At 53.3% G+C, this 27,541-nt stretch overlaps 4 protein-coding genes across 10 annotated transcripts in view; 2 read left to right on the plus strand and 2 right to left on the minus strand.

Moving 5' to 3' along the window:
* CNPY4 (canopy FGF signaling regulator 4) overlaps positions 1–1,418 on the minus strand; it is a 7,249-nt gene extending 5,831 nt beyond the window's left edge. For 2 of the 3 annotated variants that reach the window (XR_005201110.1, XR_001826757.2), the window contains exon 1: positions 1,171–1,388. Coding sequence is in view for 1 of the 3 variants with exons in the window: in XM_017533642.2 (XP_017389131.1) it covers positions 1,171–1,312 (142 nt within the window). In the remaining 2 variants the exon portion in view is untranslated. Of the gene's footprint in view, positions 1–1,170 lie in introns of all 3 variants that reach the window. The other variant, XM_017533642.2, reaches the window with a different exon arrangement.
* A 35-nt stretch (positions 1,419–1,453) lies between these two features.
* TAF6 (TATA-box binding protein associated factor 6) lies at positions 1,454–13,896 on the plus strand. Its single transcript, XM_017533632.2, has 15 exons — positions 1,454–2,150; positions 6,815–7,025; positions 7,132–7,218; positions 7,346–7,499; positions 7,711–7,767; positions 8,201–8,320; positions 8,876–9,021; positions 9,120–9,197; positions 9,290–9,391; positions 10,048–10,230; positions 10,767–10,841; positions 10,944–11,069; positions 12,436–12,609; positions 12,846–13,043; positions 13,354–13,896. The coding sequence occupies exons 2-15, from the start codon at positions 6,870–6,872 to the stop codon at positions 13,732–13,734; spliced, it is 2,037 nt and encodes a 678-aa protein (XP_017389121.1). The 5' UTR covers positions 1,454–2,150; positions 6,815–6,869; the 3' UTR covers positions 13,735–13,896.
* On the minus strand, positions 13,788–19,798 carry AP4M1 (adaptor related protein complex 4 subunit mu 1). 4 transcript variants are annotated; one of them, XM_017533639.2, is made up of 15 exons: positions 19,309–19,790; positions 19,113–19,201; positions 18,301–18,407; positions 18,121–18,217; positions 17,405–17,515; positions 17,232–17,312; positions 16,792–16,854; positions 16,026–16,092; positions 15,869–15,922; positions 15,629–15,735; positions 15,433–15,527; positions 14,971–15,015; positions 14,684–14,734; positions 14,452–14,563; positions 13,788–14,307 (listed from the first exon to the last, which is right to left on the minus strand). In XM_017533639.2, exons 1-15 carry the CDS (start codon positions 19,364–19,366, stop codon positions 14,083–14,085), a joined length of 1,362 nt encoding a protein of 453 aa, XP_017389128.1. In that variant the 5' UTR covers positions 19,367–19,790; the 3' UTR covers positions 13,788–14,082. The 4 variants fall into 4 exon arrangements, with proteins under 4 accessions (XP_017389128.1, XP_017389126.1, XP_037596249.1 ...); XM_017533637.2 differs by having other exon boundaries at positions 13,790–14,307; positions 15,629–15,750; positions 19,309–19,793; XM_037740321.1 differs by having other exon boundaries at positions 13,790–14,307; positions 15,629–15,765; positions 19,309–19,793.
* MCM7 (minichromosome maintenance complex component 7) lies at positions 19,678–27,541 on the plus strand. Of its 2 annotated transcripts, none has more exons than XM_017533630.2 (14): positions 19,678–19,818; positions 21,020–21,099; positions 21,416–21,580; positions 21,751–21,875; positions 21,951–22,131; positions 22,450–22,587; positions 22,875–23,024; positions 23,205–23,394; positions 23,627–23,710; positions 24,276–24,669; positions 24,963–25,046; positions 25,991–26,159; positions 26,919–27,028; positions 27,211–27,541. In XM_017533630.2, the coding sequence occupies exons 1-14, from the start codon at positions 19,788–19,790 to the stop codon at positions 27,410–27,412; spliced, it is 2,103 nt and encodes a 700-aa protein (XP_017389119.1). In that variant the 5' UTR covers positions 19,678–19,787; the 3' UTR covers positions 27,413–27,541. The 2 variants fall into 2 exon arrangements, with proteins under 2 accessions (XP_017389119.1, XP_017389120.1); XM_017533631.2 differs by lacking the exon at positions 19,678–19,818 and adding an exon at positions 20,298–20,880 and having other exon boundaries at positions 27,211–27,412.

Raw genomic sequence — 27,541 nt, forward strand, 5'->3', positions numbered from 1 at the left:
AAATGCTGGCACATAGTGAGCACGGTGTAAGTATTCACTGTTATCCTGTAGTTTTTGAGCTCCTGTATGCACACTAACAATATAGACAGCAATAAGATCTATTATTATCTCTATCTACGGGTCTCTGTCAGTGTAGTTGGGACAGAAAAACCTAGGATGATAAGATATGGTGAAGCTGGTCCTAAACTCATGGGCGCAAGTGTTCCTCCCACCTTGGCCTTCCAAAGTGCTGGGATTATAGATGTGAGCCACTGTATGCAGCCCCATTGGCTGTATTCTGATCAAAGGCCTGCAGAGGTTTTAAAGCAAGGACTGATACAATTAGGTGATTAAGTCTGTGTTTAAAAAGACTGGCAGGTCCGGGGAGAAGAGTGGGACACGGAGGTAAAAAGAAACAGAGTTGAGGACCAAGTCATGAGAGTATCATGACCACCTTTCATGACTTTACCTTTCTTCCCTCAAAAGGAATCCAGGGAAGAAACGTAAAGTCAGGAGGGCAGCAAACTACGGATCAGGGCCAGCTCTGAAGTGCCCCCTTTCTCAACTGAGCCCCACACTAGTGCAGCTACGGAAAGTGCTGTTTGCTGAAAAATCCACGTAGTACACACCGTCTGCAAAGTCTCACCCGTATGGGGAACCTCTCCTAGTTGTGTGGCCTCCTGTTGTTTTTGAGCTTGAAGGGCAGAATTACTCACCCTCAAACCCCCTCAGGGGGGCGTGGGGCCTGTAATTTGGGAGCGTCTATGCTAGGGTGGGGCAGCAGATGTCCACAAGGCCTGAGCCTCACACACAGCTCCTGCAGCCTCTGCAGATTAAGGTCTGATGACGGAAATCACGCACTGAAGATGCTCTAAAGTCGGCAGTCCAGGACCGATGGTCCCCGAACTACAATTCCCACAATCCATTGGGGGCCGGGGGGTGGTCCATGCCAGCCAAAAAAATGCAGGCTCTCTTTGCATACCTCCTGGGAAGTGCAGTGCCATAGCTTTGGGGTGGCACTACGCGTTTGCTTCCTTGACCCCATACATCCAAATTCAGCCAAGCTCCACCAGAACCTCCCTCAAGCTTTCAAGGAGTTCAGGTGACCCACCCAATACAGTCCAGGAGGTCAGGCCTAGAAGAAGGAGGTGTGGCCGGGCGATGCCAACAGGGGCTACCCCCTTCAGATACCTTCGCATTTGCTGGGCAAACGTTCTGTGTCATCGTCCTCCTCCTTCGGCTTCCCAGCCCAAGCCCCGTGCACGGCCAAAAGGAAAAGCAATATTCCCAACCGCATAGGTCCCATGACAAAGCGCCGTCCACAAACAACCATCGCTTGCTTTCAAACTTCGGGAAGGCAGTGGGTCCTTTAAATGCCCAGGCGGCTGGCGGAAACCTTAAATCCAGCCTGGCAAGGTCGGCGCACGAGCAGAATCAGCTCGATGGGGGGCGGGGCCTCATTGCTCTAAGTTTCCCCGCCTCAGTTTTGTGGCGCCTCTTGAAGGTCCTGGCAGCCGGGTAGTGAAGGAATAATTTGCAGTAATTCAACCAACAGGGAATGCTTCTATATGTAGATATTTTAAACAAAATTTTAAAATATAATTTCATTCCGTGAGTCCAGAGGACGTATTCTGGCACGGGGACGGGGTAGTGACTTGCACTTCCGTTCTGCCAGGACCTGCTCCCAGGAGGGGGCGGGGCCAAGATGGCGCCGAGCGCCGGGTGAGCGGCGTCTCGGCGGCTGCCGGAGTTTTCCTGCTCCCCGCGTTCGGTTGGCGGGGGCGGGTCTGAGTGGTACACTGGAGGAGACCCTTTGAAGGTCCCTTGTGGGGACTAGAAAGAAGACGGTTGGTTGTGTGTCCGTGCTCGTGGGGACCCCGTGTGTGTGTCTGCATTGGAGAGATGTTGCAGGAGACGAGGTGGGCTCTCTGAGCCTCCTTTCGTGCTCCCCAGGGATTTTCGACCTGCTTCTCTGCTGGGATCCCGCTCAAGTTAATCCTCCCCTGGGACGCCTTCCTGCCGCCTCCACTGATCTAAGGAGATCCTGTGACTGTAGCGTGTTTTATGAGCCTTTACTGACAGAGGGTACCGCCGGGTATTGAAGGATTCGTAAGAGTTCGCCAGGGAAGTGGGACACGACCGCCTCTTGTAAACGCGGCACCAGGCACAGAGTATGTCTCGAATAATTGTGTTCCCTATAGATAAGACTTTAAAAAGTTGGGGAGGAGACGAGGGATGGTTTGAAAAGAACCAATTTCTTCTTTGGCCTCCCTCTTCCCATCCTTCCAGCACAGCCCCACCCTACCACCTGTACTATTCCTGAACAGTATTGATGTTAATCTTCCTAATGTCCAGCTCCAGTGTGCCACTTTACCTTTTTTTTTTTTTTTTGAGACAGGGTTTCTGTCTGTTGCCCACGCTGCTGTGCTGTGGCACCATCTTGGCTCACTGCAGCCTGGAACTCCTGGGCTCAATTGATCCTCCCACCTCAGCATCCTAAGTAGCTGGGATGACAGGTCCACCACGCCAGGCTAATTTTTTAATTTTTGTGCAGAGATGGGAGTCTCACTATGTTGAGCAAGCTGTCTCAAACCCCTAGCCTCAAGTGATCCACCTACCTCTGTCTCCCAAAGTGCTGGGATTATTGGAGTGAGCTACCTCGCTTGGCTCCACTTTGTTTTTTTTTTGTTTTTTGTTTTTTTTTAAGACGGAGTCTCCCTCAGTCGCCCAGGCTGGAGTGCAGTGACATGATCTCGGCTCACTGCAACCTCCGTCTCCTGGGTTCAAGCAGTTCTCCCACCTCAGCCTCCCAAGTAGCTGGGACTACAGGTGGCCACCCCCGTGTTCTGCTAATTTTTGTGTTTTTACAAAAAACAGGTTTTGCCACGTTGACCCGGGTGGTCTCCGACTCCTGACTTCTGGTGATCTTCCCACCTCGGCCTCCCAAATTTAGAGGCGTGAGCCACTGCATCTGGTCTACTTTGCTTTTAACTACAGTGTAGGCTTAAAGTTTGGGCCTGTGACCTATTATCTTAATAACAGTGATAACTAGTAGTTACCGAGTACCAACATCTCTAAACCTAACAACTAATTCATCTACTGAACAAATATTTATGATGTCCCAGGCTGGGCTCCTGGAATACATTAGTGAACATAATAAAGAGCCCTGTCAGCTGGGCATGGTGGCTCATGCCTGTAATCCCAGCACTTTGGGAGGCAGAGGCAGGAGGATCATCTGAGGTCAGGAGTTTGAGACCAGCCTGAGGAACATGGCGAAACCCCATCTATACTAAAAATACGAAAATTAGGCCGAGCGCGGTGGCTCACGCCTGTAATCCCAGCACTTTGGGAGGCCGAGGTGGGCAGATCACAAGGTCCAGAGATGAAGACCATCCTGGCCAACATGGTGAAACCCCGTCTATACTAAAGAAAATACAAAAATTAGCTGGGCATGGTGGCACGTGCCTGTAGTCCCAGCTACTCGGGAGGCTGAGGCAGGAGAATTGCTTGAACCCAGGATGGGGAGGTTGCAGTGAGCCGAGATTGTGCCACTGCACTCCAACTCGGCGCCTGGCGACAGAGCAAGACTCTGTCGCCGGGCGCGGTGGCTCACGCCTATAATCCCAGCACTTTGGGAGGCCGAGGTGGGTGGATCACGAGGTCAAGAGATCGAGACCATCCTGGTTAACATGGTGAAACCCCATCTCTACTAAAAATACAAAAAAATCAGCTGGGCATGGTGGCGCATGCCTGTAATCCCAGCTACTCAGAAGGCTGAGGCAGGAGAATTGCCTGAACCCAGGAGGCGGAGGTTGCGGTGAGCCGAGATCGCGCCATTGCACTCCAGCCTGGGCAACAAGAGAGAAACTCCGTCTCAAAAAAAAAAAAAAAAAAAAAGACTCTGTCTCGAAAAAAAAAAACAAAAAAACGAAAATTAGCCTGCTGTGCTGGCGCATGCCTGTAATACCAGCTACTTGGGAGGCTGAGGCAGGAGAATTGCTTGAACCCGGAAGGCAGAGGTTGCAGTGAGCCAAGATCATGCCATTGCACTCCAGCCTGGGCAACAAGAGTGAATTCCATCTCAAAAAAAATAAAAAGCAAATAAAGAGCCCTGTCTGTATGGTATGTGGTGGGGGTAATAAACAATAAGAAATGATACAATTAATTAGAAGGTTTTTTTTGTTTTTTTGAGACTGAGTCTCACTCTGTCGCCAGGCTGGAGTACAGTGACGTGTTCTTGGCTCACTGCAACCTCTGCCTCCTGGGTTCAAGATATTCTCCTGTCTCAGCCTCCCAAGTATCTGGGACTATAGGCGCATGCCACCATGCCCAGCTAATTTTTGTATTTTTAGTAGAGACAGGGTTTCACCATGTTGGCCAGGATGGTGTCAATCTCTCAACCTTGTGATCTGCCCGCCTCGGCCTTTCAAAGTGTTGGGATTACAGGCGTGAGCCACTGCACCCGACCCAGATGTTAAATGCTATAGAAAAGAAAAAGTGGCATTCATTAAAAAAACGAAAAGAAAAGAAAAAGTGGGCTGCCCCCACTCTGAGGGCAGAGTACAGAGTTAAATAGGGTGGTCAGGGTAGGCAGGCAATCAGGCATTCTGGAAGAACATTCCAGGCAGAGGGAATGGAGTAAAGGCTATTGACAAGAGCATGCCTGGCAAGTTTAAGGAGCAGCCTGAAGGAATATGTGTCTGGATCAAAGTGGAAGAAAGAAGGAAAGGCAGTCAGAGATGTAATGGGGAGAAGGCAAATTTTGAAGGGCTTTGTAGGACATTAAAAGGATTTTGTCTTTTGTCTTTTTTTTTTTTTTTTTGAGAAGGAGTCTTGCTCTGTCATCCAGGCTGGAGTACAGTGACACGATCTTTGCTCACTGCAACCTCTGCCTCTCGGGTTCAAGTGATTCTCCTGCCTCAGCCTCCCGAGTAGCTGCAATAACAGGCGCCCACCACCATACCCGTCTAATTTTTGTATTTTTAGTAGAGATAGGTTTTACCATGTTGGCCAGGCTGGTCCTGAACTCCTGGCCTCCCAAAGTGCTAGGATTACAGGCGTGAGCCACTGTGCCCAGCCTCAGACGGGGTTTATTATGTTGACGACGCTGGTAAGGAATTCCTAAGCCCAAGCAGTCTTACCAGCCCAGCCTCCCAAAATGCAGAGATTACAGGCATGAGCTGAGCCACCACGCCTGGCCATTATAAAGATTTCAGGTTTTACTCTGTGGCAAGTGGAAAGCCATTATAAGGGTTTGAGCAAAGAAATGACAATCTGCTTTACAGTTTGACATTAGCATTTTGGCTGCAAAGTTAGGAACAGATGTAGAGAGAGGCAAGGGTAGACATCAGTGGACCTTGTCTGGATGTTACCAGGGGATTAGAGTTACCAGGGGATAGATGATGGTGACCTGGGCCAAGCAGTGAGAGCAGCACAGTCAGGTTGGACTACTGGGTGGATTTATTTTTTTATCTTATATATTTTTGGAGATGAAGTGTCTCTGTCGCCGAGGCTGTAACACAATGGCACAATCTCAACTCACCACAGCCTCCATCCCCCAAGGTCAAGTGATTCTCCTGCCTCAGCCTCCTGAGTAGCTGGGATTACAGGCACGCACCACCATACCTGGCTAAGTTTTCTATTTTTAGTAGAGACAGGGGTTCTCCATGTTGGCCAGGCTGGTCTTGAACTCCTGACCTCAAGTGATCTGCCCACCTCAGCCTCCCAAAGTTCTGGCATTACAGGCCTGAGCCACCACCTGGTGGATCTGATGTGAAGGCTTAAAGAACGAGTGCCTGGATGGATGGCATTGCTGTGCAGATAAGGAAAGCCAAGGCTGAGCCAGGCACTTCAGCTCATGCCTCTAATTCCAACACTTTGAGAAGCCAAAGCTGGAAGATCCCTTGAGCCCAAGACTTCAAAGTGCTGAGATTGAAGCCTTGAGGTGTAACAGAAAAAGATAGAAATCTGGGCTGGGCCTGGCGACGCAGGCCTGTAATCCCAGCACTTTGGGAGGCCAAAGCAGGAGGATTGCATGAAGCCAGCAGTTCAAGACCAGCCTGGGCAACATAGTGAGACTGCCTCTGCACCCCCCACCAAAAAAAATTAGCTGTGCTGTTCGTACACATCTATAGTCCTAGCTACTTGGGAAGCTGAAGTGTGAGCATTGCTTGATCCTGGGAACTTCTGGGTTCAATCAGTCCTCCAACGTCTGCCTCCTGAGTAACTAGAACTATAGCTTTATGCCTGCATGCCCAGCTAATTTTTGTACTTTTTGTAGAGATGAGGTCTGCTGGGCTCAATCGATCCTCCTACCTTAGGCTCCCAAAGTGTTAGAATTGCAGGCATGAGCCAATAGGCCAGCCCAGACTTTTTTTTTTTTTTTTTTTTTTTTTTTTGAGATGGAGTTTCTCTCTGTCACCCTGGCTGGAGTGCAGTCATGCAATCTCGGCTCACTGCAACCTCTGCCCTCTGGGTTCAAGTGATTCTCCTGCCTCAGCCTCCCTAGTAGCTGGGATTACAGGTGTGCACTACCATGCCTGGCTAATTTTTGTAGTTTTAGTAGAGATGGGGTTTCACCATGTTGACCAGGCTGGTCTTGAATTTCTGACCTCAAGTGATCTGGCCTCCCAAAGTGCTGGTGGGATTACAGACATGAGCCACCACATCTGGCCCTAGCCCAGATTTCCTTCTCTGTTACACCTCAGGGCTGACTCATGTGGGGATGGATGGAAGACATCCTGAGTTCCTTCCTGTCTCCACTGTCTTCCCTTTTTTGGTCCTCTTCTCATGCTTCACATTTCTTTTTCTTCTGCCTGCCCCATCCCTCTGCCAGGGTCTCCCTCTCTCCACCAGGGACTTCATCCTGCTGGGGAGGAAAAGGCTCCAGAATGGCTGAGGAGAAGAAGCTGAAGCTTAGCAACACTGTGCTGCCCTCAGAGTCCATGAAGGTGGTGGCTGAATCCATGGGCATCGCCCAGATTCAGGAGGAGACCTGTCAGCTGCTGACGGATGAGGTCAGCTACCGCATCAAAGAGATTGCACAGGTGACCTGGCCCTTCTCTCTAGCTCCACATCGGGTCCAGGATGTCGCCCGGGGCCCCTTCCTTCTTTAGGGTCTTGGGCTGACATCTGTTCTCTCACCCATCCCAGGATGCCTTGAAGTTCATGCACATGGGGAAGCGGCAGAAGCTCACCACCAGTGACATTGACTATGCCTTGAAGCTAAAGAATGTTGAGGTGACTGGGGGAGACAGGCAGGGGGCGAGTGATGGGGAAGGGGCAGTGGAGACCAGGGTGAGACGCCATCCTTCAGCCAGGTCTCCTCCAGCTCCCTTCTCATGCATGCCCCTCTTTCCTGCCACAGCCACTCTATGGCTTCCATGCCCAGGAGTTCATTCCTTTCCGCTTCGCCTCTGGTGGGGGCCGGGAGCTTTACTTCTATGAGGAGAAGGAGGTTGATCTGAGCGACATCATCAATACCCCTCTGCCCCGGGTGCCCCTGGACGTCTGCCTCAAAGGTTGAAGGAGGGGAGAGGAGGGTGGCAGGGAGGAGGGAAAGGCGGACAGATGTGTGTGGGTGTGAGGAGTCTCACAATAGAAAAAAACCTCAGTGTGAGATCCTGGGTGAGCTGCAAGGGGAGCAGGAGTGGAAACACACCTTCCATAGCATGGAGCAACTCCCCAGGGTCCATGTGTGGCAATTCACCTTGACACCTGCCTTCCTTACAGCTCATTGGCTTAGCATCGAGGGCTGCCAGCCAGCTATCCCTGAGAACCCACCCCCAGGTAACCCTCTTCATGCCCCACCCTGTGGGTATCTGGTCTCTTTCCCCTTCCTCCCACCTTTGTGTGTGTGTGTGTGATGGGGTTTCACTCTGTCGCCAATGTTGGAGTGCTGGAGTGCAATGGTGCAACAGTCTCCGCTCACTGCAACCTCTGCCTCCCGGGTTCAAGTGATTGTTGTGTCTCAGCCTCCCAAGTAGCTGGGACTATGGTCACACACCAGCACACCTGGCTAGTTTTTTGTAATTTTAGTAGAGATGGGATTTCACCATGTTGACCAGGCTGGTCTTGAACTCCTGAGCTAAGGTGATCTGCCTGCCTCGGCCTCCCAAAGTGCTGGGATTATAGGTGTGAGCCACTGTACCCAGCCTTCTCCCACCTTTTAGTTTTCCTGCCACTCTCATCACCCCTCCCACTGTGCCTGCTTTCCCACCAGCTCCCAAAGAGCAACAGAAGGCTGAAGCCACAGAACCCTTAAAGTCAGCCAAGCCAGGCCAAGAGGAAGATGGACCCCTGAAAGGCAAAGGTCAAGGGGCCGCTGCAGCCGACAGCAAAGGTCAGTCCTCCTAGGTCAGGCCTCTCTGGACTCTTGCCCAAAGCCACATAGCCGTTTGTTTTATTTTCTTTTTTGTTTTTGTTTTTGAGATAGCGTCTTACTCGGTCACCCAGGCTAGAGTACAGTGACACAATCTCAGCTCACTGCAACCTCCACCCCCTGGGTTCAAGCAATTCTCCTGCCTCAGCCTCCTAAATAGCTGGGATTACAGGTGCCCGCCACCATGCCCTGCTAATTTTTGTAATTTTTTTTTTTTTTTTTAGTAGAGACAGGGTTTTGCTATGTTGACCAGGCTGGTCTCAAACTCAGCCTCTTGTGATCCCCCTGCCTTGGCCTCCCAAAGCACTGGGATTACAGATGTGAGCCACCACGCCCGGCCTCCATGTGGCCATTGGTGAAGTGGCTGAGGTCAGGGCCAGAGAGCCCCAGAAAGGATCAGGAAGCCTGAGAGGAAGCTGCATCTCCTGGGTCTCAGGGGAGGAGGAGGGTTAAGGTTCATCTGTTACTGAGGTTTCTGGAGCTTTCTTTGTCAGACTTACCTCTCCAATCACACAGGGAAAGAGAAGAAGGCACCGCCCTTGCTGGAGGGGGGCCCCTTGCGACTGAAGCCCCGGAGCATCCACGAGCTGTCTGTGGAGCAGCAGCTGTACTACAAGGAGATAACTGAGGCCTGCGTGGGCTCCTGTGAGGCCAAGAGGGCGGTAAGGGCCCCACCAGCCTGCCCTGGCCCCAAGACTTCTTCCGGGGGTCCTATGAACTGCAAGCCACCTTCACCTCACTGGTTTCCCTTCTCCCACAGGAAGCCCTGCAGAGCATTGCCACGGACCCCGGGCTCTATCAGATGCTGCCACGGTTTAGTACTTTCATCTCGGAGGGGGTGAGAGCACGAGGTTCCGTGGTGAAGGGATAGCAGCGGAAGCCCTTGTGAGGGTCTCCCTGCCCCATGCCCAGCACTCCTCCCTCCCACAGGTCCGTGTGAATGTGGTTCAGAACAACCTGGCCCTGCTCATCTACCTGATGCGTATGGTGAAGGCGCTGATGGACAACCCCACGCTGTATCTAGAAAAATATGTGAGTGGTCCTGCCCACCCTCCCTTCCAGGGACCAGGGATCCTGCTGCCACAACAAGAAGCCAGTGGTCAGTGGTGGCTCAGGCCTGGAATCCCAGCAACTTTGGGAGGCCGAGGTGGGAGGATCACTTGAAATCAGGAGTTTGAGGACAGCTTGGGCAATGTAGTGAGACTACTGTCTTTACAAAAAAATAAACAGCCAGGCACAGTGGCTCACGCCTGTAATCCCAGCACTTTGGGAGGCTGGGGCAGGTGGATCACCTGAGGTCGGGAGTTGGAGACCAGCCTAACCACGAAATTAGCCGGGCATGGTGGTGCATGCCTATAATCACAGCTACCTGGGAGGCTCAAGCTGAATCAGTTGAATCCAGGAGGTGGAGGTTGTGGTGAGCCAAGATGGTGCCACTGCACTCCAGCCTGGGCAACAAAAGTAAAACTCCATCTTAAAAATAAAAACAAAATTAACCAGGCATGGTGGTGCACACCTCTGGTCTCAGCTACCTGGGAGGCTGAGATGGGAGGATTGTTTGAGCCCAGGAGGTTGAAGCTGCAGTGAGCAGTGATTGTGCCCCTTCACTCCAGTCAGTGACAGAGCGAGACCTTGTCTCAAACACACACAAGAAAACCAGAATCAGCTGCCCCCCCCTTCTCCCTTAGGTCCATGAGCTGATTCCAGCTGTGATGACCTGCATCGTGAGCAGACAACTATGCCTGCGACCAGATGTGGACAATCACTGGGCACTCCGAGACTTTGCTGCCCGCCTGGTGGCCCAGATCTGCAAGCATTTTAGTACAACCACTAACAACATCCAGTCCCGGATCACCAAAACCTTCACCAAGGTGAGCCAGGATAACTTGAGTATCATTTGTTTCATCACTGGCCACTTCTGGCTGGGGACAGTGGCACTGGAAACAAGAGGCAGAGGAAAGGGGGACTGGAACTTGGAACTTGGGGGGGGGGGTCCAAGGGACTTGTAATGCCTTTGTTTTTGAGACAGAGTCTCTCTCTGTTGCCCAGGCTGGAGTGCAATGGTGTGATCTCTACTCACTTTACCTTTCCACTGGGGTTCAAACAGTTCTCCTGCTTCAGCCTCCCTAGTACTTGAGATTATAGGCTCCCACCACAACTGGCTAATTTTTGTATTTTTAGTAAAGATGGGGTTTCACCGTGATGGCCAGGCTGGTCTCAAACTCCTGACCTCTAGTAATTGCCTGCCTCGGCCTCCCAGAGTCTTGGGATTACAGGCGTGAGCTGCCTCGCCCGGCCTCATTGTAATGTCTAATGATTTACAAGGAAAGTGTCTATGAAAGACTGGGGTCTCTAACAATCAGCCTTTCAGGCCCCTTCATGTGAGTTTATTTCCTTCCCCTTACAGAGCTGGGTGGATGAGAAGACGCCCTGGACAACTCGTTATGGCTCCATCGCAGGCCTGGCCGAGCTGGGACACGATGTTAGGCCTCTGGGAGGAAGAAATGGGGGAGGAAACCATGTCCCCACCTGAGAGACCCCTGGTGACCCCCTGGTGTTGGCTTTTCCCCTTCCCTTCCAACAGGTCATCAAGACTCTGATTCTGCCCCGGCTGCAACAGGAAGGGGAGCGGATTCGCAGCGTCCTGGATGGCCCTGTGCTGAGCAACATCGACCGGATTGGAGCTGACCATGTGCAGAGTCTCCTACTGGTGACCAAAGCCCCTGTCCCCGAGACACAGGCGGTGTTCAGCAACCATATGGCATATTTTATTCACCTACTCCAGTCTTTGCCTCATGTTTTTAGAGCACACTGGAGTCTGATACTATTTTACAGATGGAAAGACTGAGGCTCAGGCTGAGTAAGAAATGAGGGGGCTGGGCGTGATGGCTCCTGCCTGTAATCCCAGCACTCTGGGAGCTGAGCAGTATGAGGCCAGCCAGGGCAACACAGTGAGACCCTGCATACAAAAGCCAAAAAGTTAGCCGGAAGTGGTGACATGTGCCTGCGGTCCCAGCTACTTGGGAGGCCAAGGTTGGAGGATCGCTCAACCTCAGGAATTCAAGGTGGCAGTGAGCTATGATTGTGCCACTCTACTCCAGCCTGGGTTACAAAGGGAGACCGCCACCCCCCAAAAAAGAAAGGTTTTTCACTCTCGGCCTGTGACATTTAGACTGTACTGCCCCCAATGCTTCTGCATCGCTGTGTGGTCTCTGTATAAGGCAAATGCTCTCTCAATTAACTATCTTGTAGAGATCGCCCAGGTATTCAGCAAGTTCATTCACACATTAGTGCCTATGTTTTCATTTTTTTGCTCTTTCTTGAGATGTAGTCTCACTCTGTCACCCAGGCTGGAGTGCAGTGGCACAGTCTCAGGCTCACTGAAACCTCCGCCTCCCAGGTTCAAGCGATTCTCATGCCTCAGCCTCCTGAGTAGCAGGGACTGTAGGCACACTCCACCACACCTGGCTAATTTTTTGTATTTTCAGTAGAGACGGGGTTTCACCATGTTGGCTAGGCTGGTCTCAAACTCCTGACCTCAGGTGATCCATTTGCCTCAGTCCCCCAAAGTGCTGGGATTACAGGCGTAAGCCACCATGCCCAGTCATTTTTTTTCCCCCCGAGTCTCACTGTCATCCAGGCTGGAATGCAGAGATACAGAGATGCAATCTCTGCTCACTGCAACCTCTACCTCCTGGGTTCAAGTGTTCTAGTACCTCAGCCTCCCCTGTAGTTGGGACTACAGGTGTGTACAACCATGCCTCGCTAATTTTTGTATTTTTACTAGAGACAGTTTCTCCATGTTGGCCAGGCTGGTCTCAAACTCCTGACCTCAAGTGATTGCCTGCCTAGGCCTCCCAATGTGCTGGGATACAGGCATCAGACATTGCACTTGGCCCTGTGCCACTGTTTTCTTATGAGAATGCCCAGTGTTCCATACACACACTAATAGCTCATCATAGTGTGGCTTCCAGCAGGGCACTGAGTTTATAAGCAATGTCCCTTTTTGCCCCATCCCCAAGGCTCTTTTCAGTGCCACCAGCCCTCCGTCTACATGGCTTTTCTTCTGTCTGCAGAAACACTGTGCCCCTGTTCTGGCAAAGCTGCGCCCACCGCCTGACAATCAGGACGCCTATCGGGCAGAATTTGGGTCCCTTGGGCCCCTCCTCTGCTCCCACGTGGTCAAGGCTCGGGCCCAGGCTGCTCTGCAGGCTCAGCAGGTCAACAGGACCACTCTGACCATCACACAGGTCCGTGGCCAGTTGGGGAGGAGGGATAGGAGGAAGCAGAGGACTCCGGTGTGGGACAGGCACTCACACACGGCCATGTAGGCCCTGAGTCAGCAGTCTCGGGGTGACCAGGCCCAAGTGAAGATGCCCCAGCCCCAGTGAGAGCCACTGAGGAAGAGGAAGGGGAGCCCAGGTGTTTCTTTTCAGACTTTCCTTAGGAGATACTCCCATTTCCCCCTTTCTTCTTCTCCCTGCAGCCCCGGCCCACGCTGACACTCTCGCAGGCCCCGCAGCCTGGTCCTCGCACCCCTGGCTTGCTGAAGGTTCCTGGCTCCATCGCACTTCCTGTCCAGACACTGGTGTCTGCACGAGCGGCTGCACCACCACAGCCTTCCCCTCCTCCAACCAAGTTTATTGTAATGTCATCGTCCTCCAGTGCCCCATCCACCCAGCAGGTATGCAGAGATGTGTGGGACAGGGATCGGGGGAGCATCTGGAGAGCCTGGGTCAACTCAGAGCACCCTGGGGAGGCCCCGGAGTAGAGCATAGTCCCCTCCGGGCGCAAAGTCAGGAGCTGGAAGAGGCACCCATCAGGGTCCTGCAGGGCCGTAGCTGCCCTGCATGAGCAAGGCCTCCTGCCAGTGTCTACAGGGTCAACTACAGGAACAACTCGTTCAGACAGGGAGCAAGTGAAGTGTCCCTGCCAGGCCTCTGGGGGGCCGGGAGGACACAGGGCAAGTGGCCCTGCCTTTCCTTTCTGCCCAGGTCTTGTCTCTCAGCACCTCAGCCCCTGGCTCAGGTTGCACCACCACCTCGCCTGTCACCACCACCGTCCCCAGTGTGCAGCCCATCGTCAAGCTGGTTTCCACCGCCACCACCGCACCCGCTAGCACCGCTCCCTCTGGTCCTGGGAGCGTCCAGAAGTACATTGTGGTTTCACTTCCCCCGACAGGGGAGGGCAAAGGAGGCCCTGCCTCCCACCCTTCTCCAGTTCCTCCCCCGGCATCATCCCCCTCTCCACTCAGCAGCAGTGCCCTCTGCGGGGGTAAGCAGGAAGCTGGGGACAGTCCCCCTCCAGCTCCAGGGACTCCAAAAGCGAATGGCTCCCAGCCCCCTAGCTCCAGCTCCCCTCAGCCTGCGCCATGATGTTTCACCTGCTGGCCCCTGGATTCCCACACATGCAGACATGTACACACATGCATGCACACTAGGCGGAAGGAAGTTGTAGATTGCTTCCTTCATGTCACTTTCTTTTTAGATATTGTACAGCCAGTTCCTCAGAATAAAAGTTTGGTTTCTAAGTTCTGATCCACTGCAGTCCTTCCTGCGTCATATACCATGGAAAGGCTGCTCCCATTGTACCCTCCTGGTCTCTCAGGACTCAGGACTCTTCCTGCCCAGAGTCTACAGGCTAGGAAGCTGGAAAAGACAAGACTGTCCTCCTCCCATGGGACAAACCGCTGCCTTGGCCACTGTATCCTCATTAGGGGATCCTCAGATCCGAATGACATAGGCGTCGCTGTGGCTTAGGTGTCGCACCCACTTGTGGGGGTTGGCATTGCCGCAGGGCCTGAAGGCCAGCCTGAGGAAGCGGACCTGGAGGCCGGAGCACGTGTGCCGGGGAAGCTCGAAGGAGAGGCTGGCAGGGCCCAGCCCTAGAGGAGGGGCTGAGGTGGAGAGCCCATGGCTGGGAGGTCCTGGGGGCCTTGGGACGTCCATCTGTGAGGGGCAGAGGCAGGGAGAGGAAGGAGGGCAGGAAGCTGACCAAGCTAGGGGGATCAGGCAGCAACTGCTTCGGGAGGGTAGGGTAGGGCCTGCAAGTGAAGGTGGGAGGAGAGGGGCTGGAGGGTCAACAGCAAATACCTGGAAAAGGCCTGAGAGTTGAGAGCCTCCTTGCACCCGAGGCAGGTCCCAGCGAAGGGCTCCCTCTGCCAGCTCGGCCTTCTGCTCTGGGCTGCTCAGCTCCTGAGAGAGGCTGGAGTTTGGAGAGGGAAGGTGCTGAGCTTGACACCTTCTCTGGGCAGGCCCATTGTGCTGAGCTCACTCCTCCCCTGCGCCTTGCTACCTCCCTATCTCCCAGGGTGCACCCGCTTACCTGATCACCCCTCGAGGCAGGGGGAGGTGCAGCCTGACATTGAGAGCTTGGCTACAGAGGAGATGGGAACAAAGTCAGCCCCAGGAAAGCATGGTCCCTTGTCCTGTTCCCCTTCAATGTCACAATGGGATTTCAGCACAGGTGCCATCCCCTTCCCAAATGCTACAGCCTCTACCTAAACGGATTCTGAGGCTGGCAGGTGCATCTGAAGAGAGAAGCAGCAGGTGTCCTGGCCCTGTCTCTTATCCCACAGAGCTGAACTCAGCCTCACCAGCCTCCATTCTTACCTCTTCAAGGGCAGGTCACATCGTAACTTCAGGTAAACCTGGAGCCTGGATGAGAGAAATAAAACACCATGACTCGGGCCATCTCTTACTGGCATCTCACCATTCCCCACTGGGGGCCTCTGTGCAGGGCTGTGTGGGCTGTACCCCAATGAGGGGAAAGAGCTGAAGCCTAGCCCAACTCCATTAGCCAAAGCTTTTTCTTTTTCTTTTTTTTTTCCAGAGAGACTGGGTCTCACTATGTTGCCCAGGCTGGTCTGGAACTCCTGAGCTCAACTGATCCTCCCGCCTCAGCCTCCCAAAGTGCTGGGATTATAGACATGAGCCACCATGCCCAGCCCAAGCCTTTTTCCAATCTGCACTTCATCACCTCTCCCACCACTCCCATTCTGCAGTGAGTTTTGGGAACATACACATCTTGGCTTGGGCTCCAAGGTACTTCTGGAACCCAGGAAATGGTCTCACCGGCCTGAGCCTCGGTCCCACTGCACAGAGGGGAAGAGCCGGAAGGGGAGTGGTGAGGGGAGGTCGTCGGAGAGCTGATACCGCATCACAGTCAGCTGAGAAACCAGGGAGCAACAGGGTCAGTTTCATCTCCTCAACCCCACACTGACCTCTTCCCCATGGAGGACGGAATTTACAAGGCCACCCCAATCCTGACCTCGCCCTGAGGTGGCTGCAAGCGAAGGATTCGATGAGACTCAAACTCGTCCAGATTAACGAAGCTGTGAAATGAGACTTCATCGACCCGAATTCCTGGCCCATAACCTGGAAAAAGAGAGACTTCTCTCCTGACTCATGTTTTGAGAGAGGAGAAAGGAGGGGGAAGATCCGTCTCTGACTTCTTTCCATGAACTCTGTGGCAATGACCTACCCCAGGGAGACAGAGACCCTTTCTCACCTCTCAGCTCTGACTTCCCCACACAAAACTCTTCCGTCAAGCCAATGCGCATCTCTAGCAGAGGAAAGAACATTAGAAGAGCTCGCAAACTCCACGGTGTAAGACACCAAGAAACCTGCCCCAACCCCAACCCGGGTCCCGCCTGCAGATGCCTCACCAGAGCCACTGGGAAGGAAGCTCTTGAGCCGAATCTCTCCCTGCACGTCCACCTTCAGTAGGGAGCCCTTAGAGGCAGAGAGATCAAGGCTGGAGTTTTTCTTTCTTTTTTTGAGACAGATTCTTGGTCTGTCACCCAGGCTGGAGTGCAATGGCACAATCTTAGCTCACTGCAACCTCTGCCTACCAGGTTCAAGTGATTCTCCTTGCAGCCTCCCAACTAGCTGGGATTACAGGTGCCTGCAACCACGCTTGGCTAATTTTTGTATTTTCAGTAGAGATGGAGTTTCACCATGTTGGCCAGGCTGGTCTCAAACTCCTGACCTCAAGTGATCCACAACCTCGGCCTCCCAAAGTACTGGGATTACAGGCATGAGCCACCATGCTGACTTCTTTCTTGAAAGAGACAGCGTCTTGCTCTCTCACCCAGGCTAGAATGCATTAGTGCCATCTTGACTCACTGAGGCCTCAATCTCCTGGGCTCAAGTGATCATCCTGCCTCAGCCTCCCAAGTAGCTGGGAGAGCAGGTGTACACTACCATGCCTGGGTAATTTATTTGTATTTTTTGTAGAGACAGGGTCTGGTTATGTTGCCCAGGCTAGTTTCAAATTCCTGGCCCCAAGTAATTCTCCCACCTCCACCTCCCAAAGCGCTGGGATTACAAGCATGAGCCACCGTGCCCGGCCACTGTTGGAGTCTTAGCCACCCCAACACATGTCCCAAATCTCATTTGTCCTCAGCTCCAGGGATGGGAACTCAAACTTACATTAGATGCTATCAGTACAGATAATCTCTCAACCACATCCAAAAAAACTTCATTCTTCTGGCTCTGAGAAAGAGGGAAGATTTGGGTGGTTAGAAGCAGAACAGTCTATGTTCTGAAATGGACAGACGAGAAGAAAGGACAGAATGGTCAAAGCTACAGCTCTGGAGTGGGGACACAAGTGCCAGAAGGGATACCCACAACTAGGGGAGGTAGAAGACGTACCAAGATCTTTTTTTTTTCTTTTTGCATTTTTAATAGAGATGGGGTTTCACCATGTTGACCAGGGTGCTCTCAAACTCCTGATGTCAGGTGATCTGCCCGCCTCAGCCTCCCCAAATGCTGGGATTACAGGCATGAGCCACTGCGCCCAGCCTAAGATCTTGGACTCCGGGGTCCCAGAGCAAAACCACAAGGTCAGACCCCATGGATCCCTCCCTCACCTGGTCAGAGCGACTGGACAGAACGGGGCGGCTGGCTGCACTGCTGGGGGCCACTTTGCTCTGTTGTGTCTCAGCCCCAAACTGTAAAGTATCCAAAATAATCAATCCTCAGGTCTGACAACCCCAGCCAATACCCCTTCTCCTTCCTCACCCTCCTCTTTCTCTCTACTGACCAAGCCAACGCTGCTGAGATCAAAGAGGCTGAAGGGCTTGCTGACCACAGCTTCCGTCTGGATGAAATTCCTCAGCATCTCCGTAGATGTGGTCTGTACATAGCCATAATCCTAGCGGTAAAGGAAGGACAGTCTGATAAGCCAGTGGGGGGAAGGGGTAAAAAAGGCGGAGTGGGGGCTGGGTGCAGTGGCTCACCCCTGTAATCCCAGCACTTTGTGAGGCCAAGGCAGGCGGATCACGAGGTCAGGAGTTCCAGACCAGCCTGACCAACATAGTGAAACCCCATTTATACTAAAAATACAAAAAATTAGCCAGGCAGGTGGCATGTGCCTGTAGTCCCAGCTACTCAGGAGGCTAAGGCAGAAAAATCACTTGAACTCGAGAGGCAGAGGTTGTGGTGACCGGAGATCCAGCCACTGCACTCCAGCCTGGGTGACAGAGCGAGACTCCTGTCTCCATAAAAAATAAACAATTAGGTGGGCACAAGGGAGGCTGAGGCAGGAGGATTACTTGAGCCCAGGAGTTCCAGGCTACAGTGAGCTATGATTGCACCACTGCACTCTAGCCTGGGTGACAGAACAAGACCCTATCTCTAAAAGATAAAAAAAAAAAGGAGTAGACTTGGCCTCCCAACCACAGCATCAGGCAGTAGAAGAACAGAAGTATCTCCAGGGGAATTGGTGGGGGGACACAGAAGGGGATCATTGATTCTCACCAGCACTTCATCCAGGAGTTCGTAGACCAGAGCCACGTTGCGGGAGATGGTCCCCTCACCCAGAGAGCCACAGTAATCGCCCAGAAGGGTGGCCAACCTGAAGAGACACTTGGGAGTATGCATTTCCTCCTCCTCTTAGACCCCCGCTAGCTACCAGGTGGCCAGCTCAGCCCTCCTCACCTGGAGAGCAGTTCTAGGAGGCCGAACGGAGAAACGTTTTCTGAAGTTGTGACCACCAAATAGAGGCCGCTGTGTCTGATGTGAATGAAATGACGGCCCTCATGATGCTGAGACACAGGCAGGTAGAAGAGCATTAGGAAAAGGGAGGTGGGGTGATCAGAACCCAGGAGACCTGAGCTCGGATCCCGATGCCTCTTGCTAGTCACAGTAGCAGTGACTTTGAGAGATACATGACAGGTCCCTGAACCCAGCTTCCCAATGTAGAAACGGGGTTAATTACAGTATCTACCCCTAGTTGCTGAAAATGGAATCATAAAAGGAGCTGGGTCTGGTGTGTTCCTGGCACCTGATAGACTGTAAGTTTTTTTTGTGCCACCCCCCCACCCCCGCCCGATGTAGTCCTCTGTTGCCCGAGCTGGAGTGCAGTGTTGCGATCTCGGCTCACTGCAACCTCTGCCTCCCAGGTTCAAGCGAGTCTCCTGGCTCAGCCTCCCTAGTAACTGGGATTACAGGCGCCCACCACCATTCCTGGCTAATTTTTTTTGTATTTTTAGTAGAGGCGGGGGGGGGGCTTTCACCATGTTGGCCAGGCTGGTTTCGAACTCCTGACCTCAGGTGATCCGCCCGCCTCCGCCTCCCAAAGTGCTGGGATTACAGGCATGAGCCACCGCGCCAGGCCTCTTGTTGGTTTTATTTGGAAGAATGCATCCCACCCCAAGTGGAAGCTACCAAGGAATCGGCCCTGGGAGGGAGCCGGCGCCCACCAGGCCCGCCGGCGCCCCGCTCCCCACCCGCCTCCCGCCAGTGGTTACCATGACAACCGGGGACTCGTCTCCTGGCAGTCCCGTCAGCTTCCGGTAGAAGAGCTCGGCCACATCCCGGCCGCCGCTGTCCCCACGGACTGGCGGGTGGAAGAACTCAGTGAAGAAGCCTGCGACACGGGCTGGCCCCGGGAGCCCCTCCCGCCCGGCCCCTCCGCCCCTTCCCAGCCCCGCGGGTCTAGGATACAGTCTTTGTAGATGAGCGGGTCCCCCTTGGAGGACAGAATGAAGAACTGGGAAATCATGGCCGTTCTGGAGAGTAAACGAGAAGACGGCGAAAGTCGGGCCTGCCCCGCCCTGAGGCCCCGGAACAAAAGAACACGCGTGCGCTGGCCCTTTAAGAGCGATTCTCCTCCGCCCACGCCAGCTCGGACCGCGGGAAACCCGGCGCCCGCCCAGCAGAGCCCATCGATTCCCTCCCGACGCCCACACCGCCTCCCCGTCACTCATTCCAGACCCGCCTGGTGATTGGCTTGAGCCTAGCTGGAGGCGGGGAGAGGGCCGGTCTGTGCGATTGGCCGGCAGGCAGTGGCGCCGATCACGTGGGGGGGACGTTTCGCGCCAATTTCGGTTGGTCGGCCACAGTCCACCGCGCGGACGTTCTCAGCTTCCCCGGGACCCAGACTTCTGAGTCCGCCAAGCACTGCTGTACGGGCCTCGGCAGCGATGGCACTGAAGGACTACGTGCTCGAGAAAGGTACTGGTCTACGAGCCTGCGAGGGCGTCCTGCCTGGGGAGCCTCCCGGGGAACACCTGTTGGTGTGAGCTGGGGTCTTGTGGAGCAGGGATCAGCGAGTTCTGGGGCGCACGAGGCTAGAGTCAGGGTCGGGCGGTGGCCCGACTGAGGCCCACGAGGCCTGGGAGGGGCGCAGATGGCATCCATGTTGAAGAAAAGCTGGTAATCCCACGTAGTAAAGGTGTTAGGGTCGTGGAGTTGGGGGCTTGGGGGGGCGCTAACCTGTCTGGGGGGTGCTGCATAGAGGAGGATCGCGCCCAAGACCTCGGGGGACCCTAAGGACTCTGGGGATCTGGGCCTGCTTCCCTCAGCGCTTTTGGGCATTCCCCGGTTCCCGCGTCCTCCCTAGGCGCGCGAAGGCCCTGGGGGCGGGCAGGTCGGGGCCGCTGCGCGCCGGGATTGGCCGTTTGAGGCTGCCCTCCGAGCGGAAGTGGAGCTGGGCGGAAGTGGCGCCAGGCGGATGGAGGGAGTGTCGTGTAAACAGTGTCCTTCCGCGCGGCGGCCTCGGAGAGAGCTGCGGCCCGGGGAAGGGGGCGCGCCTGGGAACCGGGAGCTTCTCTCGTGCCGGGGAAAGGCGGCAGTGGGCTGGGATCGCGGCGGCCCCGGGCGTGTTGTCCAATGGCTGGACGGGCTCCCGCCCTGGGCGGAGGAATCCCGGGCTGTGAGGCGGTTGGAATCAGGGCCCATGTGCTTCTTTGTTTACTAAGAGCGGAAGCGCTGGCGGGAGCGGGGGTGGGGTGCGCGACCAGCCTAGTGGCGGAGGTCCTGGCGAGATAAGGGGCTCAGGAGACTCAAAGAAAGTGGGGGATCATAGGGATGGAAGGAAAGCTGACAACCTTGAGATCGGAGTGTGGGGCGCCAGTGAGGAAGGGCGCTAGGGTTTTAGTTAAACTAAAGTAGGGACCGGAATTCCCTGGGGAAGAAGGTGTTGGATCGCCCTGTGAACAGCCACAGCCTCTTTATTCTTCGCTGATTAAAAAGAAACTTGTGAAAAAAAGTTATGCCCACTTTGGGGAGAATTCGGTAGGTTTATTTAAATGTTCATATCGTTAACTAGTTTATAGGTCGTGTTTTAAGTGAAAATAGGTGTCTTAGATTTCTATCAGAGGGATGGGCAGTAATTTAAAGCTCGTGTCTTATGATTTTACATTTTACCTTACAGAAAAGGTTAAGAAGTTCTTACAAGAGTTCTACCAGGATGATGAACTTGGGAAGAAGCAGTTCAAGTATGGGAACCAATTGGTAAGTCTAAGATTGGGTAAAGGGAGTGAGGAGTGGGGTGCTTAAGAAGTCCTAAGAAGCGGCTTGTTTCATCAAGGACGTTCTTCTGACATGTTTAGCAGGGCATTTGATATCTGGTAAGTGAATGTGATGCTATAGTATATTCATAATAATTAGAGAGTTTGGGGGCTGAGACGTATCACTCTCTGAGGTGCTGTGTTCTCCCCTGTGGATGCCCAGAGCCCGTGCTGAGCTCTCAGTGAAGCATCTTCATGCGTGAACACTGGTGAACAAGTGAACGTGGCTCTGAGGTGTTGCTGTCTCTTCCCCACCTGAGGTTCGGCTGGCTCATAGGGAACAGGTGGCTCTGTATGTGGACCTGGATGATGTAGCTGAGGATGACCCTGAGTTGGTGGACTCAATTTGTGAGAATGCCAGGCGCTACGCAAAGCTCTTTGCTGATGCGGTACAAGAGCTGCTGCCTCAGTACAAGGAGAGGGAGGTGAGTGACTGGAGAACAATGCAGGGCAAGGCATTTCAGCTTCTGTTAAGAAGTTGCTCAAATACTGATGTTTTCTGAGCCAGGCAGAAAGCAGGGGCACTTCTGCCTGGCATTGTCTGTGCTTTCCTTTCCCCATCTTGTTGCTCATTTTTTCTGTTCTTCTTCTTTAGGTGGTAAATAAAGATGTCTTGGATGTTTATATTGAGCATCGGCTTATGATGGAGCAGCGGACTCGGGACCCTGTGACGGCCCGAAGCCCCCAGAACCAGTATCCCGCTGAACTCATGCGCAGATTGTGAGTGGTCTCTGTTAGGAAGGATGTAGGGATTGGTTCTCCAGAATCTTGTTTGTGACTGTTTTCTCCTCTTAGTGAGCTGTATTTTCAAGGCCCAAGCAGCAACAAGCCTCGTGTGATCCGGGATGTGCGGGCTGACTCCGTGGGGAAATTGGTGACTGTGCGTGGAATCGTCATTCGTGTCTCTGAAGTCAAACCCAAGATGGTGGTGGCCACTTACACTTGTGACCAGTGCGGGGCAGAGACCTACCAGCCGGTACGTGTGGATCAAGGAGCAGGAAAGCACTTCATGTTTAGTCATTTTGAAGAAATTGATATGATCTATGATGCCTATCGTTTTTTCTGGTTGTAAAAGCTACCTGTGTGTTCACCTTTCCTTTTTCTTGCGTATGTGGTGGTCTTTCTACCTATTTTCTGGGTGTCTGCTGTTGACCCAGAATAAGCTCAAAGGGTTCTGGATTCAAAGATGTCTGCCGGGAAGAGAAAATGTGATTCAAGAGACCAACGAGATGGGACTCTTTTTCTTCTGACTTCCTTTGCTGACTTCCTTTGGTGTTTCTGTTCTCAATCCTAGATTCAGTCTCCCACTTTCATGCCTCTGATCATGTGTCCAAGCCAGGAGTGCCAAACCAACCGCTCAGGAGGGCGGCTGTATCTGCAGACACGGGGCTCCAAATTCATCAAATTCCAGGAGATGAAGATGCAAGAACATGTGAGTTTGGGGTACGTGGCCCTGGGCAGGTGGATCAGAAGTCCACTTGAATCCTGTAGTCACTGGTGGAGTGGCAGGAAGAAAGAAGAACAAAAGAGGGAAGTGCAGGAGTGAGGTGGAACTGGAATTTCTTGAGAGCCTTGGGAAGGGGAAAGGCAGTCTCGGCTTCCATTCTGTGGGCTTATCTGTGGCTGGGCAGGGTGGGAGTCTTGGCGTGGGATGCCTAGGGAGGGAAGGTTGGGTCCTTGTCCATTTCTTCTGGCCTTATGTGCCCTTCCCTCTCCTAGAGTGACCAAGTACCCGTGGGAAATATCCCTCGTAGTATCACGGTGCTGGTAGAAGGAGAGAACACAAGGATCGCCCAGCCTGGAGACCATGTCAGTGTCACTGGTATCTTCCTGCCCGTCCTGCGCACTGGGTTCCGACAGGTGGTACAGGTAAGGAAGGGAGTTTGATGTGAGGAACAGATCGTTCAGTTTCCCCTCACCCACTGTACCTGCGCAGAGAAAAATGAGCAGCAAAACACAACACGGTGCTTTATCAATAAATTGTTAGGGAATCTGGTGATGGGTAAGTTCTAAGGATTGCGTCAGTATCCTGACATTTTCTCGCCTAAGGGTTTACTCTCAGAAACCTACCTGGAAGCCCATCGGATTGTGAAGATGAACAAGAGTGAGGACGATGAGTCTGGGGCTGGAGAGCTCAGCAGGGAAGAGCTGAGGCAGATTGCAGGTGATGTGCAGAAGGCACTGCTGCTCCTGCTAGTGGGGGGTGTGGACCAGTCTCCTCGGGGCATGAAAATCAGGGGTAAGAAGAAAAAAGGGAAAGGCTCAGGGTAGATGAAGTCATTTGGGAGGAAAAAAGATGACAAATGTCCCCATAAGTCCCAGTATAAAAGTGGGCATCTTCGCTTCACGGACACAGGGAGGGCTTAGAAGTAATTCTAGGTGTGGGGTGGAGGCAGAACTCAAAATTGCTCTGCTGTTGGCCAACTTGCACTGGGAGAAGAGTCATTCCGGTGCTGCCTGCCTTCCTCCAGGCAACATCAACATCTGTCTGATGGGGGATCCTGGTGTGGCCAAGTCTCAGCTCCTGTCATACATCGATCGCCTGGCCCCCCGCAGTAAGTAGTTGGACTTTGAGAGAGGTGAACATAGTGACAGTGTTTATTTAAAAAGTGGGGGTGCACAGTGGCTTACACCTGTAATCTCAGTTCTCTGAGGCTGAGGCAGGAGAATCATTTGGGGCCAGGAGTGCTCTTGCTACTGCACCCAGCTGATTTTTGTATTTTTAGTAGAGATGGGTTTCCCTGCGTTGGCCAGGCTGGTCTTGAACTCTTGACCTCATGAGCCACCACGCCTGGCCTCTACTAGAAAGTTTTAGAAATCAGTTGGGTGTGGTAATCAGTGCCTATAGTCTCAACTACTTGGGAGACTGAGGCCTGAGGATGGCTTGAGCCCAGGAGCCAGGGTTTTAGCCACAATTGTGCTCTGGAGAGAACTGGTGGCAGGGGAAGCGGGGGGAGGTTGCCAGTGCCCCCACAGAACCTTGGGCATCCCGGGGAAGGCCTGGGGCGGGTGGAACAATCCCAGCTCAGCCTCCCCTCTGGCTTGTTTCTTGTCCTTTGCTTGCTTTCTTTCTCGTTCTTTTCTATTTCTTAACATGGCTCCTTATTTTTTCTCTTCCAGGCCAGTACACAACAGGCCGGGGCTCCTCGGGAGTGGGGCTTACAGCAGCTGTGCTGAGAGACTCCGTGAGTGGAGAACTGACTTTAGAGGGTGGGGCCCTGGTGCTGGCTGACCAGGGTGTGTGCTGCATTGATGAGTTTGACAAGATGGCTGAGGCCGACCGCACAGCCATCCACGAGGTCATGGAGCAGCAGACCATTTCTATCGCCAAGGCTGGCATCCTCACCACACTCAATGCCCGCTGTTCTATCCTGGCTGCTGCCAACCCTGCCTACGGGCGCTACAACCCTCGCCGCAGCCTGGAGCAGAACATACAGCTGCCTGCTGCACTGCTTTCCCGGTTTGACCTCCTCTGGCTAATTCAGGACCGGCCTGACCGTGACAATGACCTACGGTGAATGAAGCTCAACACCCAAAGAGAGGTCCCCTGTAATGCTCTGTGGCAGGTGGTGAATCAGAAAATAAATACCCAGCTCCTGGAAATCCCAGAGCCTCCCCTCTACATCCGGGGCTGGTCCAAGGTTCTCAGGGAAATGGTGGGTTGGGGCTGAAATGCTGATGAGGATTTCCCAGGAAAGCTTGTTCCTGCTATACCATGAGATGGGTGGAGCCAAGGGAGGGATATCTAAGAGGACATGGGTATGTAGCCCTGTAAAGGGTGTTCCTCCTCGCCTCCCCTCTATCCAGGTTGGCCCAGCACATCACCTACGTGCACCAGCACAGCCGGCAGCCCCCCTCCCAGTTTGAACCTCTGGACATGAAGCTCATGAGGTAGGAGAGCTGGGTGCAGATGGGCACACATTGTCAGCATGGGCCACACGAGCCTCCTGAAAAGGGTTTAGTTTTAGGGTGTTTTTCACACCACCACTTCTGCTTCTGACATGTCCAGAGCCTGAGAATAGTCAGGGTCCCCTTGGAACCTTGTCAAATGAGAATAACTTAAGTGGAAATTCCACACTTACGTGAAAGGAAACTTGATTCCCTGCACACAAATTTTTTAAATTTTTGAAACAGAGTTGCTCTGCCGCCAGGCTGGAGTGCAGTGGTGTGGTCTTGGCTCACTGCAACCTCTGCCTCCTGAGGTTCAAGTGATTCCCCCTGCCTCAGTCTCTTGAGTAGCTGGGACTACAGATGCCTGCCACCACGCACAGCTAGTTTTTTGCATTTTAGTAGCGACAGGGTTTCACCATGTTGGCCAGGATGATCTTGATCTTCTGACCTTGTGATCTGCCCACCTCAGCCTCCCAAAGTGCTGGGATAACAGGCGTGAGCCACTGTGCCTAGCCCTTAAAACTATTTTTCATAAATTTACATTTAAGTTATGTGTATTAGTTGTATATGAAATATAGACTCATGTTTAGACTGGAGTCTCATCCCAAGCTATATCTGTTTTGCCATGTCATGCACTCAGTGGAGGGGAGTGGATCATCTCTTAATGACAGATGGATTTGTCTTACTATTACAAAGGCCATTTTCCAAGGGGAAAAAATGGAAATAATTTGGAGAATACAGGCGGCGGGCGGGGGCTGTAGATTTGGATAAATCCATCAATGGTAGCTAAGCAAATAATCATCCACTAATTTGTTTTTTCTACTTAAAATTCCTGGAGGGGACTTCGTTAAATGGGGGTCCCTGGTGCAGAAAAAAAAAATGGGTTCGTATTCACTCCCTTCCCCATCTCCCTCTTCTGCTTCCCCACAAACCTTCTCCCACAGGCGTTACATAGCCATGTGCCGAGAGAAACAGCCCACGGTGCCAGAGTCTCTGGCTGACTACATCACGGCAGCATACGTGGAGATGAGGCGCGAGGCTTGGGCTAGTAAGGATGCCACCTATACTTCTGCTCGGACGCTGCTGGCAATCCTGCGCCTTTCCACTGCTCTGGTAAGTGCCCAAACTGCTGGAGGGCCATCTGTTTTGACCCTTAAAAGGGCCATTCCTTACCATGCTCTCATCGCTGCCTCCCTCCTGCTCCAGCCCTGCCGGGGCTAAAGTGCTGACAGTGCAGATAGTGGTCCTCTCCGTGCTACCGCACTGTGGGTACTTGCTGCTCCAGCAGGGCACGCACAGCATCTGCAGAGGGAAAGGCCTTTTCCCCACTTCTTAACCCCCACTGAGGGGGTGGTTGGGGTCCGTTTCACTCCCCGTGTCCTAGATCCTGTGCTGCAAACTTTCCTTTCTGTCCTCCCGTCTTGGACCTCAGTCCTGGGGGCTCCAAAGTGCTGTTCGTGCAGGTAGTGTGATTACCCGACCTACTGCTGAGCTAGCACTTCCCGAGCCCCCGGGACACGTTCTCTCTGCCAGTTGTCTTCTTGGCTGAGCTCCCCAAGCTCCATCTGTCATGGTGGGGAGCCCAGTGGAGTTCAAAAGTGTCTGGTCTCCCTCATAGGACAGCTGAACTCCGGGACTGGCCAGTGTTGAGAGGCGGAGACTTGGGCAATTGCTGGACGCTGCCCTGGGCATTGCACTTGTCTCGGTCTGACAGTGCCGGCCCAACACTGCGGATGCTGGGGGGAAGGGAGGGGCTCCACTCCTGTTTTGTGAGTAGGTGACCCATGGGCTGCCCAGCCAGAACAAGGGTGTTCCCTGACCTTGTTCCATTGCCCTCCTCCTGTTCCCATCTCTCCCCTACCTTCCCCTTAGGCACGTCTGCGAATGGTGGACGTGGTGGAAAAGGAAGATGTGAATGAAGCCATCAGGTTAATGGAGATGTCAAAGGACTCACTTCTAGGCGACAAGGGGCAGACAGCTAGGTGAGTGGTTTAGTGAAGGACAAAGTTGAGTCACCTTGGCTTTCTTGAGCAAATCACTTTGTGGCTTCTATGTCCACATGTCTGAGGTTGGCCTCATTCTGACACTGACCACCATTGTTCTCTGTTGATGTCGGGCATTCCTGTTTGCATCCTGACCTTACACACCCACTCATTTCCTTCAGGACTCAGAGACCAGCAGATGTGATATTTGCCACTGTCCGTGAACTAGTCTCAGGGGGCCGAAGTGTCCGGTTCTCTGAGGCAGAGCAGCGCTGCATATCTCGTGGCTTCACGCCTGCTCAGTTCCAGGCAGCTCTGGATGAGTATGAGGAGCTCAATGTCTGGCAGGTCAATGCTTCCCGGACGCGGATCACTTTTGTCTGATTCCAGCCTGCTTGCGACCCTGGGTCCACTTGTTTCGTGTTGGCCTGCCCCTTGGGAAGGAAGAGCCTCTCTCTCATGCTGCACTTACTCCTTTTGCCAATAAAGTATTTGTAGATTGCAACCTTCTAA

The sequence above is a fragment of the Cebus imitator genome, unplaced genomic scaffold, assembly GCF_001604975.1.
Source record: "Cebus imitator isolate Cc_AM_T3 unplaced genomic scaffold, Cebus_imitator-1.0 Scaffold82, whole genome shotgun sequence".
In the NCBI taxonomy this organism is placed as follows: Eukaryota; Metazoa; Chordata; class Mammalia; order Primates; family Cebidae; genus Cebus; species Cebus imitator.